The 14,911-nt window shown below is 28.5% G+C and overlaps 4 protein-coding genes across 4 annotated transcripts; all 4 read left to right on the top strand.

Annotated features, from left to right (window-relative positions):
• Nucleotides 1–1,883: 1,883 nt before the first annotated feature.
• OCT59_019728 (uncharacterized protein) lies at nucleotides 1,884–2,284 on the top strand (the record flags this gene model as incomplete). Its single annotated transcript, XM_066143749.1, has 2 exons — nucleotides 1,884–1,997; nucleotides 2,060–2,284. The coding sequence occupies 2 exons, from the start codon at nucleotides 1,884–1,886 to the stop codon at nucleotides 2,282–2,284; spliced, it is 339 nt and encodes a 112-aa protein (XP_066005471.1).
• A 5,389-nt stretch (nucleotides 2,285–7,673) lies between these two features.
• On the top strand, nucleotides 7,674–8,579 carry OCT59_019727 (uncharacterized protein; the record flags this gene model as incomplete). Its single annotated transcript, XM_066143748.1, has 1 exon — nucleotides 7,674–8,579. The coding sequence occupies one exon, from the start codon at nucleotides 7,674–7,676 to the stop codon at nucleotides 8,577–8,579; it is 906 nt and encodes a 301-aa protein (XP_066005470.1).
• Nucleotides 8,580–9,059: 480 nt separating this feature from the next.
• Nucleotides 9,060–9,386, top strand: OCT59_019726 (uncharacterized protein; the record flags this gene model as incomplete). The annotated part of the gene is made up of 1 exon (XM_066143747.1): nucleotides 9,060–9,386. The coding sequence occupies one exon, from the start codon at nucleotides 9,060–9,062 to the stop codon at nucleotides 9,384–9,386; it is 327 nt and encodes a 108-aa protein (XP_066005469.1).
• Nucleotides 9,387–13,494: 4,108 nt separating this feature from the next.
• On the top strand, nucleotides 13,495–13,821 carry OCT59_019725 (uncharacterized protein; the record flags this gene model as incomplete). The annotated part of the gene is made up of 1 exon (XM_066143746.1): nucleotides 13,495–13,821. The coding sequence occupies one exon, from the start codon at nucleotides 13,495–13,497 to the stop codon at nucleotides 13,819–13,821; it is 327 nt and encodes a 108-aa protein (XP_066005468.1).
• Between the last annotated feature and the right edge of the window lie 1,090 nt (nucleotides 13,822–14,911).

Here is a 14,911-nt window from a genome sequence, read left to right as displayed (position 1 = left end):
AAAATATATTAACTGTTCCTGACATAACACAAAATTTTGCCCTATCTTACGAAAACTATGAGGTAAATAGTAAATATTAGTTAATTCAATAATTTAAATAATATTTATTTTAATTTATTTATATTATTTTATAGTATAATAGAGAAAGTATTTACAGTGAACAAAACACTGGAAAATGGTGGAAAACTACGCAAGAATCCTTACCTACTGGTTCCAAATTATTATCAATTATTTTATATTCAGATGCAACAACTACAGATACATTAGGAAAAAGTCAATTGCATCCAATATATATTTCATTAGGCAATATTCCAATATGGCGTCGTAATAAACAGGATGCAAAGCAACTTTTGGGATATTTACCAATTTTAGAAGCTGCAAATAAAGATCTGGTTCGTGATACCTTTCATAAATCTTTACGTCATTTACTAGAACCAATTATTTTATTAAAAGATGGTATAGACCTTTTTATAAATAATGAAAATACCTGGTTTTATCCTAGAGTTTCAACTATTATTGCAGATTGGCCAGAAGCCGCAAGTTTTTGTTTAGTTTATAAATCCTCCAATTCAAGCCTTCCATGTCACTCCTGTTTAATTAAAAGGGACAATCTTGCAAATATAAACTTATCGGTTAATGATGTAATACTAAGAACTCATGATGAAATGCGTAAATATTTTGAAAATGATACACAAAAATCTGTTTGCATAGAATCTGTACCTAATTTTTTTTGGGATTTGCCGTAAGTATGCAAAAGTAGAAATAATTATAATAACATATATATATATTAATTATAAATATTTATATTATCAAGGAATATAAATATCTACTTGGCTACTGTTCCTGACAGAATGCATCATTTAGATTTGGGTTTATTTCGTTATCAAATTATCTTCACGTGCGATATCTTAAAATTGCAACATGTTAATGGTAATAAATTAGTTGAAGAAGTAGATCGCCGTCTAGCAGCAATTCCACGTTTTCCCGCCATTAAAATTTTTTCCAATGGACTGCAGTCAATTGCAAGATTAACTGCTAATGAATATCGAAGTTTGATGAAAGTCATGATATTTGTTATTGATAATTTATATGATGAAAATAATAACGAAGTAGATAATTTTGTAAATAATGATGATCTTGTGAAATTGTACGAATATTGGAATGAAATGTATATTTTAAGTAGATATGAAGAATTTAGTGAAAGTGACTTGGAGAAATTTAATGTATGTATTAAAATTTTAGTAAAATCGAAAATTTAAATTAAATAAATTAAATTAACATTTAAATTTTAGGATGCAATACATAGATGGGCGCGGATGTTTGTCAAGGCTTTTAAATTTGTTTCTCCTTCCAATTTGAAGTTGCCTAAATTGCATTCATGGGTTTATCACATTATTGACTCAATACGATCTTATGGCGCAATAAATGGCTATACCACAGAAACTTACGAAAGTCTCCACAAATATTTCGTTAAAATACCCTACCGAATTAGCAATAAAAAAGATGTCGAACCTCAGCTTTTACGAACTGTAAGTATTTGGAAATTTATTTATTGTATATATTTATTATATAACTTAAGATGGAAATTAAATTAATAGATAAAACGTCAAGCAATATCTATTAGAATGTCTCAACATTCAGTGAATCCGGCAAAAACACCTCGCACTTGTAAATTTTCTGCAAGACTCTTTGATTTCTCTTTACAAGATGCAAATACATTTTTTAATGAAAAAAAAAGATTCCGTAGACAATAAAATGCAGACCGGTTTTGCTAGATTTATAAGTTGTCTGGATTCATATCTAGATTTACTTGATGGGTTCACAATTATTGGGAAACCCGAATAAACATATACGGATCGGTAACACTGGAAAATGGTGCCATAATGCGTGCCACAAACAGGTATCATAATAAAGTATGGTTTAGCGACATAGCTATTTCAATGGATTCTGAAGAATCAAATGATTATATATCAGACAAAGGACTTTGTTATGGACAGGTATTTTTCCAATTTATGTAATAATTTATTATAAAGTATTAATAAATATTTATTATTTATAGGCCTTATTGTTAGCAGAAGTATTAACAGACCCACCGCTAAATCTCGCATTAATTCAATGGTACGATTTTAAATCTAAAAAGAACCCATATTTATATGGATGTCCTCACTTAAAATTGATAGAATTATATAACTTTGTAGCTATAGAGTCTATACATGGTGTCGTTCACATAGTACCCCGATTTGATAAACAAAATGAATATTTCGTAAATAAATATATTTTTTAGTCACTTGATATAGGAGTTTTGATTTATTTTAATAAAATTATATCCTTAAAGAATTTATGGTCACGTTTCCCATATCATAAATAAAATGCAGATTTATTTATTTAATTATTAACAACACGGGTGTGACATAAATAAATCGTGACTGAAATTTGTGTTCAATTTGTGTTCAATTTGTGTTGATAATTCTGGTAAAAAATTATTAATTTTGGCCAAATTTCGTTAAATTTGTTAAATTTGTGTTGAGTTTGTGTTGAATTTGTGTTGCGTAATTTTTTATTTATCACAAGGGGATGATATTTAGTAATTGCATGTACGACGTACAAGATTTTTTTTTATGATTTTTTTTAAGAAATGTACGCAAAATATTTAATCAGAATATAATTGTTTTATTTTTAAATATGATATATTGATGATTTTTTTTTTAAAAAAAAAATTGATTTTTTTAAAATTCAATAGAATGTGCTAATAATAAATTGGTTTATTTTTAAATATAATATATTGATATTTATATTTAAATAACCAAAACATGTACATGATTTTTAATTATTTTTAATTGAAATCATGTACATGATTTTTAATTATTTTTAATTGAAATCAAACTAAGATTTTTTTTTTAAAAAAAATTAAAATAAATTAAGTGATTTATATTTATATTTAGAATCATGATATTTATATTTAGATAATCCATATCCGCATGAGATTTAATTAATATGTTTAATGATGAAAAGTCTAATAAATTAAATTTTAATTGAAACGAGAAATAAAATCAAACCAAAGAGGTATTGTTCAAATTTTATTTAAAGTGACATTTTACGACTTTCTTTCAAATTTTTACTCATCCCAAAATCAAATTATAAAAATCAAATCAAATCTAATAATGCCTCGCCAAACACGTCGTCGTTCCTATAACGTCCATTGGAACTGGGCTATGATGGACGAACTTGTCGACATACGCCGCGACAGAAACCGTGCCTACCATAATATTAATGGTAGAAGCCGCCAAGATTTTTGGGACTCTGTTGCCAATAGGTTCATATGACTAATATCTATAATTTCTTTAAGAAAGAATTTAAATTCAAATTAACAAATCCATTTAATTGAATCAGAATAAATAGAATATTTCGAACGAGGGTTTCCGGGCAACAGTGCAGCCAAAAGTGGAGGAACCTCGTCAGGGATTACCATGTAAGTAAATAAATAACATTACATTCATATAAATTAAATGTATTTACCGAATATTCAAACTGATTTTGATATTTAGAACTATGTCCTTTATCGTAATGGTAATCCTGGGCGGTGGCTGTGGACGCGTACCGGCGCAAGATATTATTGCGAATTTAGAACGAGATTTTGGAAGAGGCCGGGTAATTATACTATAATAAAATTTATAATTAATATTTACGTTCATGTTTTAAATTTGATCAATTTGATCAATTTTAGTCACGCGTGACGATCGTAGAGCAAGGAGAAACTTACCTACGTATCGTAGAAAAAGATAATTATTTTTATTTTTTTATTATTTATTAAGTGAGTAGCTAGGCCCAGTCCGTACCAAATATCGGCTGGAGACTCACGTTTTTTTGGGCTGTGACTGATACTGACGTCCACGCCGTACAGCCTGGGTACTTATTTTATAAAATAGTAGCGAACAAGTATCAAATGTGTATTTTTTTTATTAAGTTATAATAAAAATTAGAATTTACTTTAATTTTTAACATAAAAATTGTAAATAATAAAAAATTCGTAAATAAAAATAAATTTGCTTTCCCAAACTTAAAAAAAAAGGTGTTTATATAAAAGAAAAGGTGTTTATATTATTTTTGATTATTCAATAGTATCACATGCCCCTTGTATACGTTCTACTGCATATGCAGTTTACAATCTCGTAAATTTTCGAAATATTTCAACCGTAATATTACGCAGGTTTACGGTTTCGTAAATTTTCGAAATATTTCAACCGTAATATTACGCAGGTTTACAGTTTCGTAAATTTGCAGAATATTTTGACCGTAATATTACGCAGGTTTACAGTTTCGTAAATTTTCAAAATATTTTAACCGTAATATTACGCAGGTTTACAGTTTCGTAAATTTTCGAAATATTTCAACCGTAATATTACGCAGGTTTACAGTTTCGTAAATTTTCGAAATATTTTAACCGTAATATTACGCAGGTTTACAGTTTCGTAAATTTTTGAAATATTTTAACCGTAATATTACGCAGGTTTACAGTTTCGTAAATTTTCGAAATATTTCAACCGTAATATTACGCAGGTTTACAGTTTCGTAAATTTTCGAAATATTTCAACCGTAATATTACGCAGGTTTACAGTTTCGTAAATTTGCAGAATATTTTGACCGTAATATTGCGTAAATCTTACGATATTGAAAACTTACGTAATATTTTAACCGTAATATCACATAAATCTTACGAAATTGTAAACTTACGTAATATTTTGAAATTTTTCGAAATATTATGCCATAAATTTTCGTAAACTTACAAAATCGTAAACTTACGCAATTTTTCGCACTATAAAATTTCCTGATGTAATATTAACGTAGGGCTGGAGGCCTCTATGTATGCTCAAACTAACGCAAGTCACCCTGGTCAGAATACAACTTCTAAAGAAGCGAAGAAAGATGACAGTTGGACTATTATTAAGAAGACTAAACATTTTAGTATTTTCATTCTGCAAGATAATCTTCCAGGCGATAATATTATTGCTAAGAAAAATTTTATATATAGGAAAATTTCGGATATGCTTAGGCTAATTTCATTGGCACCGACTTCCATTAAGGGTATTAAAGTGATTTGAGCAACATATGAAATGGAAGCACAAGCAGCTGAAGTTTGTGCCAAGAAAATTGCAGATGATAATGATGTAAGATTTGCTAAATTGGAAGTAATCAACAATTAGTAACATGATAATCTTAACGATTATGAAATTAAAATCTGGGATGTTCCACTAGATGTGGATAAGCAGATGTTAGAAGTATATTTGAAAAGTTTTTGACCAATTAAAACCCTCAAATTTAATGTTAAAAATTTATACTATAAAGTAGTAGTTAGATTCAACGGCAAACAAGTGGAAGAAAAATTTAAAGACTTATGGTCATTGAGATTTTGCAAATATGCGTTGTAACCCGAGAAATCAGGATAATCACGTGAGCAGATGAATAAAAGACCGAATAGAACAAGGATAAATAATTAACCGATGGATAAATAATTAGCCGAAGGATAAATAATTAACCGATAAAATAATATTTATAGTTTAGTTTAGTTTAGTCACAAGATAGTCATATGATAATATATCTTTATTTTCTTATTGTTCTTAAATTTTTATTAGTAGAAAAGTTAGAAGTGGTAGAAATAGTTTTCTTAAAAATGTATAAATATAGGTGGGATTCGTTAGGAATTCCGCAGTCAGTTTTGACTCAAATTTAATAAAATAAATATTAATTATTAAAAGTTATCTTGAATATGCTCATTGTACGCTTGAGAATTAATTAATATTATTATTAAGTCCCGAAAAGTAAAGTAAGAGGAGTTATTCTCGTTTTATTGTATGAAATATAAGAAGTTAGGAGAACTCTCGCAGTTTATAAGAAATAAGATGGTAATATTTGAAAGAATAAATATTACAGGCAGCATAATATTTTGGGAATATTATGAATGAGCAGTAGTATTGAGAATAAATACTACGGATATATGAGAAAGAAAGCGAGAAGTTAAAAGAAAAACAAAATCTAAACCAAGCAAAGTAACGAGAAATAAGTTAAATGAGAAAGAGGTGTTTATCCACGGGTGGCAGACGTGGGTGACAATTTGGTGCATGCTTCCGAGAAAGGAAATGATCAATAAAGATTAAAAGAAATGAAATATGATCATTCTGACTATCTTCATATAGTTAGGTACCTGTGTGGTATTCCTAGAGGATCTGGACTTGAGTATAAAAAAAAAAATTATTAAGTGTACAATGAGAAATAAAAGAAGTACAAGTAATGAAGGATAATCAAAGCGTGTATTGCTTGTGATTAGGAGATTTATCAGGAAATTATGAAGTTTATTATAAGAAGTTGAAAGAAGTATATGTTAGTATGAAAAAGGACTAACAAGAAGTGTATGTTAGTATGAAAAAGGACTAACATGAAATGAAAGAAATACACTAGACGATGTATAAGCCTGATAAATAAGAAATAAAAAGTTGTTAATGACAAACCTAGAAACTATCATACTTCGATATGAAGGTAGAGATAAGCCTAGTATAGGTTATTGGAAATAAAAGGAGATAATTCTATAAGAATTATTGGAGTGAAGTTAGTCACGATAATTGACTATAAAAGAAAATAAGACCGTGTTGAGATTTCACGGTAAGAAAGTAAATCTAATAAAAGAAATAATGCAAAAGTTGCGGGTGAACTATAAACCCAAGAGGTTGCGTGGGAACCTTACAAGAAAAACACTAGTGGTTATGTGGGAACCTTTAAAACACTATAAGATTGTAAGTTGTGGGTTAAGCTGTAATAAACCCTCTAGATTGTAAGTTGCAGGTTAAACTGTAAGAAACCCCCATTATTATTATTGTACGTTGTGGGTAAAGCGGTGTTAAACCCTCATATTAATTTATTTTTGAAGAAACTTGCTGGTCAAGTAAGAGAATAAAAAAAAAAAAAAAAAAAAAAAAATAGTTGTGTCACCAGGGGCGTTTGTCAACAGAAATTTTAGTAAGTTGATCGCTTAAAAATCCGTGGCTATCCAACTATAATAAAAGAAAGAATGATGTTAATGATTATGAGAAGTATAATAAAAGAATTGTATCAAGTATGAAATAAAAAGAAATAGTATTGTTGAATATTTGATGTTGTAAGAACGGAGTTATAAAAATTAAATATGAATCCAAGGTTTAAATGTAACAACTATATGTTGTTGGTATAATGGTAAGTGTTTGAACAATTGGGCTTATGATCTTCAGTTCAATTACAAATGTGAGTGAATAAAATGAGATTATACTGCGGCAAGTCACGTGAGTAATACAGATCATGTGAGTAGTACAAGGCACAGTAAAAGAATTGGAATGTTATACAAGTCACGTGAGTGATACAGATCATGTGAATGGTATAGGGCACAGTAAGAGAAAAGTTAAGAAAGAAAGTAGAAAGGAATTAAAGAGCGAAAGAAATAATTAGAGAAAAGGAGATTGAAGTTGAGAAATAAAGAATTATAAAAGAAATAAAGAATTTAATGAAATACTGAGAACGGTTGATGGAACAATAAGAATGAATAACCAATAGAATAATAGGAAAATATCAAATTAAGAGTATATATATAGTTGCCCCTGGGCAGGGACGACTGACTAATAAAATAATAAATAAATAAGAAATAATAAATCATGAAATTAAAAGTTAAAATATCGAAAGGAGAATTGAGAAAAGTTGAAGAAAAACTAAATGATTGTATTGAAGTGGAATTTTATGATGAAAATGACATGAGACTAAAGAATTGGATTGTCACATGCGAGATAGTTACTGAAAGAATATTTAACGAAGAAAAAATTGAACTTGATGAAGATATGATAGAAGAAAGTGATAATAGTTCAGGAAATAGGAATGTTAATGATGAGTCAGAATTTAATGTAGAAAATGATGAGAATGATAATGATAATATAGTAATAGATGAAATAAATAATGATGGAATAGCTGATGAAGAAAGATCAGAATTAATGGAAATAGATGACAAGAATGATAAGGTTAGAGAAAAGGAAGAAGATAATAGTAGTGAGAAAAATGGAACTGATGATAGTGAAGAAAATGAAGAAATAGTTAGATCAGAAAATTACCAAGTTTTAATGATTAGATTAAAACATAAGAAGGAAGATATTGACGAAGAAATGTTAGAAAAGGAGAATGGAGGACTATCGTTATTACAATTATGTCATAAAATGAGAAGGAATAATCAGATGTTATTGGAAATACATTATTATTTAGGAAAAAGGTTTGAAGAAAGATTAGAACAAGAAATTAATAAGCGAAAAGGGAAAAATAGAAAAAGGAGAACAGATAAAGAGGAACGAGAAAAGATATATAAGGAAATGTTGGAAACAGATGTAGTAAGAACAAGAAAAGGATTAAAAAGAATGATGGAAAAAGCAGAAAAAGTTTGTTTATTAGTTAATAAGATAGGAAAGAAAAGAGTATTCGAAAGTAATTGTGATATTACATCAGTAGATAGTTGTACTAAGAAAGAAATAACAGAAATAGCGGAAGATCTTATAAGAGGACAAGAAATAGAGGAATGAAAGGTCAAAATATAGAGATTAAAGTCTGAGAACCTTGAAATGTTTAAAATAAAGTTATAAAAAAGGGCAAAATTTGTACCGTGAAAAGAATATGAAGTATATATATTTTAAGAAGTAATACGAAAGATTAAAATGGAAATACCAATATTTTATGGTATAAAAGGAGAAAATTCGAAAGAATGGACGAATCAAGTTGAGAAATATTTGTCGAAAATAGGAATTAAGGATGATAAAAGAATATTTAGGGTTGCAAAGACACATTTGTTAGGAAATGCGCTACAATGGTTTGAAGATGAAGGAATGTGTATTGCAGATTGGGATAAAAATGAGATCAAATGGTTGAATTTAAAATTTAGAATAATTGATAAATATTCAAGTGATGGTAGGAACTGAGTAATCAATTATTATAAAAATAGGAGGAAATGAATAATGACAAAATAAAATAATAATAAATGAGAAATTTTGAATAAAATACGAGAAATGGAAACAACGGTATTTGAAAATATAAATGGAAAAGGTTTTATTAGAATAGACGGTGAAGTAAAATGTAAATATTGCGAGAAAATAGAGAATGTAACGTTACAAGAAATTAATTATTTCGAAGTTAGGGAAGAAAGCGAAGAAAGTTTAAGAAATAAAATAGAAACGTTATGTAAAGAATACTTTCGAAAAGGAATGGAATACCTTAATGAATATGAAGAAAGATGTGAACACAAAAATATGAATATATTGCGAATGGGAGAATGTAAAATAGCCGCATACAGGAATAATCAGAAAATTTATGAACAGACAGAATATAGGAATTGAAGAATAAGATGAATATTAAAGGATGAAATAAATATACAAAAAGACGTTAGAAGATAACAGGTGGAATAAAAGAATATCATAAGAAGAATAATAAGCGTGAAGAAATCAAGCGGTTAAGATGGAAATACAGGAAAAATGTAAATAATAAGAATTTAGGGACAAATAGTTGTCCGGAAAGACGTTAAACTAATTAAGAATTAATGAAGTTAGAAGAATATCAAGTTATAAGTAATAGAATACCATGTAATATAAAATATAATAAAGAAATGTAGTAGAAAGTTGTAAACATGAAAATATAAAAGAAATAAAGATTGAAATGATAAACGAATAAATACTATATGAATAAAAATATAAATAGACGGGAAATATGAAATGAAATCATTTTGCAAGTAAATAGGTAAATAAAATAAATCAAGATGTCTGAAATATACGATGAATTAGAAGAGATCAAAAATAAACATGAAATAGAAAAACATAATGAATCGAGGAAGGAATATCAAGTAGATCCTTCATGCCTGAAATGTTATGGTATTGATGAAATAAAGATAGAAGATTGGTTTAAAAGATTTTGGAAAATTTTTCAAAAAGTAATATTAGAAGCAATGAGTTATAACAGAAATACGTATATGAAATTAATGGAATACATAATACTAACAAGAAAGGATGGGGAAGAAAATTATCCATCTAGTAAAAGAAAAGAAATAAAGAATTTGAGAGAATGAGAAAAGAAGGAGAAAAACTGTTGGATGTAGTCGTAAGATCAATAAGGTATAGAAATAAACCGGACTACAGAAAAATAGGAATTATATCAGTAATAAAAGTAATATGTGAACATTACATACTGAATGAAGATAATGAACTTATATTAGATGAACAAACAGAAGAGAATTTATTAGGAAATAGGGAATTGTTAACATATAGATATATTATAGAAGATGATGAATTAGATATGAGATTTGCAAAATTTGAGGAATGGTTAGAAAAAACAGAACCAATAACCATTAAAAACAAAGGATATAGCACAATGAGATATTTCAAGGAAATATTGCATTTAGAAGAAAATATAGTAGAAGAAGAGAATAGAGAGAAAGTCAGAAAGTTTCAGAAAAGTATAACATATCAATGGTGGGATGGAAATAAATACCCGAAACCATGGATAGATGACGACATAACAGATAAGATAATAAAGAAAATTGTAGAAGCAAAAGGTTTTGTTGAAGAACAAAGTGATGTAGGAGAACTGGAAAATTCAGATGATTTAGGAGAATCAAGTTCGAATGAAGGAGATGAACATATAGAAAGAATATACAGAAATTATTGGTTAGAAAATGGTTATGAAATTGATACTGAAGAGATAAGGCGAATAATAAATTTCAGAGTGGAATATGAAATAATGAAGACTAAAGAATTTATGAGTTTTTACAAAACTATTGAAGAATTAGATGACGAAAGAATAGAAGAAGAGTTAAGAATATGGCATTATATGTATACGATAGAATGCCCAATGTGCAATAAAATAATATTAAAGAAAGAAGCAATAGAAGCGGTAGAATACAATAAAGAATTTATAGAAAAGATATGTAAAAGTTGTTATGAAAAAGGACCAGAAAATTTAGAAGACGAGAATAAATCGGATGATGAAACGGAAATAGAGAAAAGATTAGAACAGCTAAGAAACTTAATTAAAGTTTTAAAAATTGAAGTTTCTGATGGAGAATTATTAAGATTAATAAGTATGGGATATAGAGATGTTGATATATTAAGTGCAGACTTTATAAGAAAATTTCAAGAATATAAAAATGAATCAGAAAGGGAAATAAAGAGAATATTGGATGAGTACTTAAGGAAATTCGAGATTGAAGAAAGTGAAGAAGAAAATGATAATTCAGATGATTCGGAAAAGATTGGAGAGATATTAGATCCAGAAGAATATGAGATTTGGGAAGAAAATTCTGAAGACTTTGATGAAAATAGAATTGAAAACAATGAGGAAAATATTATAAATACGGAAGATTTTGGCTTAAGTCAAAATTCAGATTCGAATAATTCGTTAAATATTAAGGATTCTGATATTGAAAATTCTGATACAGAAAGTGAACTATCTGATTATAATTTACAGGATTTATCTCAAGAGAATATATTATTGAATATGGCAGAAAGAAATCACATCAGAGAAGATTTGAGAACGTTTGGAAATATAATATTAGGACATGATATAGGAAATGATTGGAATGCTTTAGTTCCACCAGCAGATACAATATTTGGAAGAATTAATCAAGTTGAAACAAGAGTTGGAAATTTGACAGGACCAGTGAATAGAGCAGCGAAAGTAGGAGATTTACCATTATATTATGGAGGAGATCAAGATCCATATGAGTGGATTAGAGATTTTGAGGTTGTTTGGAGCGCAAATGGTTATCAAGAAGGAGCTAATCAAATAGATAAAATAAGAAAAGCAGCAGCATGTATGCGAGGAGAAGCAGCTGATTGGTATGAAAACAAACAAGGAGATATACAAAGATGGGAGGACAATGGTCATAACCATGGGAATAATGATTTTACTAAAATACTGAAGGAACATTATGCAAGCGATGTTAGAAAGAATCAATGGATTAGAGAGTTACAAACGATTAAACAAGAAATGAATGAGAAAGTAGGAGCATATGCAAGCAGATTCAGAAAGTTAATAAGAAAAATAGCACCAGGAGTTAATGATTTAGGAGAAATGTATAAAATTAACTATTTTATTCAGGGACTGAATCCAGTTATGATATCAAGAGTAATGGAAACAGCACCAGCGACGTTGGATGCAGCTGTTGAAAGAGCTAAAATTATAGAGACAGGAAATCAAATGATGATACAAAGTATGATGAATCAAAGTTTGTTAAATCAGAATAATATTCAGAATAATAATATTCAAGATATTAGACAAAACAGTGATAAAAGAAATGAACAAGAAAATAAGTTTAACAAACCGTTAAAGGAAGATTATGAGGACGATTTAGTGGAAAAATTAGAGAAAATGAGAATTGCCAAATTGGAAAAACAAGTACGAAATATGGAAAGGGAGTTGAATAATAATGGGAATAGAAACCAATTGAATCAGAGAAGAAATAATGGAGCACCAATTAATTATGATGAAATAACTTGTTTTAGGTGTAATAGAAGAGGTCATTTTGCGACTAGATGTCCATTAGGAAATAATATCAGAAGAAATGAGAGAAGAGTTAATTTAATGGATATAGAAGACCATGAAGAAGATTATGACTACGAAAATGAAGAATCAGATGATGATTACGACTATGAAAATAATGAATATGATGATCCACAATTGTATAACTACAATCGTGATTTGTATGAAAAAGATAACCCAGTACAAGAAAGAAGGAGAAGTAATAGAATAAATCCTAAACAAGGATGGAAAAATTTTGGAAAGCCAAATTTAGACAAAGAGATTGAGGAAAGAGGGAAAGAAGAACATAAATATAGAAATAGAAGAGAAGTTCCGATGGAAGAATATGTGGAGGATGAGCAACCAATGTATAATAGACCAATAGGACCAGACAATACGAATATCCCAAAAAGATATAAATGGAGTAAAAAGAGAGGAGAATATTATGACACAATGGAAGGAATAAATAGATGGAAAGAAGCAGGGGGAAAACGTAGACCAAGAGAAGATAAAATTATAGGAGTTAAATCAAAAGATCCAGTAGATTATGGAAATCTACTTAATATTGTGGAACAACAAGGAAGAATGATAAAGAAAATGATAAGAAAAGGAGATAAAACAGAGTGACTACACTCGGAGGTGAAAAAGACTGAAATAAGTGGAGAAAAAGAAGTTACAACGGCAATGAAAACACAGTTTATAATAAATGATAAGGAAATCGAAGTTGTAATAGATTCAGGGGCAGCAATAAGTGTAATAACAGAGAAATTAAGAAAAGAGTTAAATATACCAATAAAAGGAAAAAGTAATATTACGTGTACATTAGCAGATGGAGGAAAGATTGCTTCATTAGGAAAAGTGAATACAGAAATAAAAGTTTATAAAGAATTAGTATTACCAGTAACATTAGATGTAATAGATTCAAAGCAAAAAGAAATGATTATAGGAAATGATTTATTGGATAAATGGAATGCAAATATCAACTATAAAGAAAAGATATTGGAATTAGAAAATGATGAAGAAATAATAGACATACCAGTGTGGTATATTAAACAAGTGGAAGAGTCAGAAGAATCCGACTATGAAAGTGAATCAGGAGAATCTGATTATGAACAAGAAGAAGGAAAGAAGTTATATACAGTAAAAGAAGCAATAAAAGAAAAGGAAGTAGTAAAAGAAAATGAGTCTCAAGAAGATAGTGAAAGTTCCAGTGAAGAAAGCTCGTCTGATGATAGTGAAATATCTAGTGAAAATGAGGATTAAATTATATAAAAAGGGCTAAAATTGTCCCAAAATGTAAAATTGTTGAAATAATAATAAGAAATAAAATAATAAATAAATTTTAAAATGATAAATGAAAATGATAAAAATGAAACTAAATGGGAAAAGTTCGATAAAAAGATAAATTTGGGAGAAGTAACAGGTAAAAGAAAGGATGGTATAATAAAGCTAATCAAAAGTTATGAAGAGATATTTGAATACGATGGAGAAAAATTAGGAAAGGTAGACACTGTTAGACATAAAATAGAAATTAAAGAAGGTCAAGAACCAATAGCACAGAAGAGGTATAAAGAGACCGAGGAAAAGGGAAAGTTTATAAAGAAAGAAGTTGAACAGTTATTAAAAATGGGGAAAATTAGAAAGTCATGGAGTCCATGGGCGTCTCCAGTAACACTAGCAGGAAAGAAAACAGGAAATTATAGATTTTGCATTGATTATAGGAAATTGAATAATATAACTAAGTCGGATGCATACCCATTACCAAGAATAGACGAATTATTAGAAAAATATAGAACAGCGAGATGGTTTACGAGTTTGGATCTAGCGGCAGGGTATCATTAAGTAGAAATGGTAGAAGAAGATAAAGAAAAGACAGCATTTATATGTTCACAAGGATTATATGAATATAATGTTATGCCATTTGGTTTAAAGAATGCACCAGGAACATTTCAGAGGATAATGGATGAGATATTAAAAGAATATATTGGAGAATTTGTAATAGTATATCTAGATGATATAATGATTTATTCAAAAAATTTTGAAGAACATGTGGAACATATCGATAAAGTGTTGAACAAATTAAAGAAAAACAACTTGATTGTGAAATTGAAGAAATGTAAGTTTGGTGAACGAAATATAGAATTTTTAGGACATATAGTTGGAAGAGATGGTTTGAAACCAGATGCAAAGAAAGTGGAGAAGATTAAAGAAATAAAGATACCAGAAACTGTTACACAAGTGAGATCATTTTTAGGATTGTGCTCATATTATAGAAGATTTATAAAGAATTTTGCGAAAATAGCAAAACCTTTATATCACTTAGTTAAAAAGGATGTACCATTTGAATGGACAG

The sequence above is a fragment of the Rhizophagus irregularis genome, chromosome 29 (assembly GCF_026210795.1).
Source record: "Rhizophagus irregularis chromosome 29, complete sequence".
Classification (NCBI taxonomy): Eukaryota; Fungi; Glomeromycota; class Glomeromycetes; order Glomerales; family Glomeraceae; genus Rhizophagus; species Rhizophagus irregularis.
The sequence above is the reverse complement of the archived record's forward strand: the minus strand, read 5'-3'. Positions and strand labels throughout refer to the sequence as shown.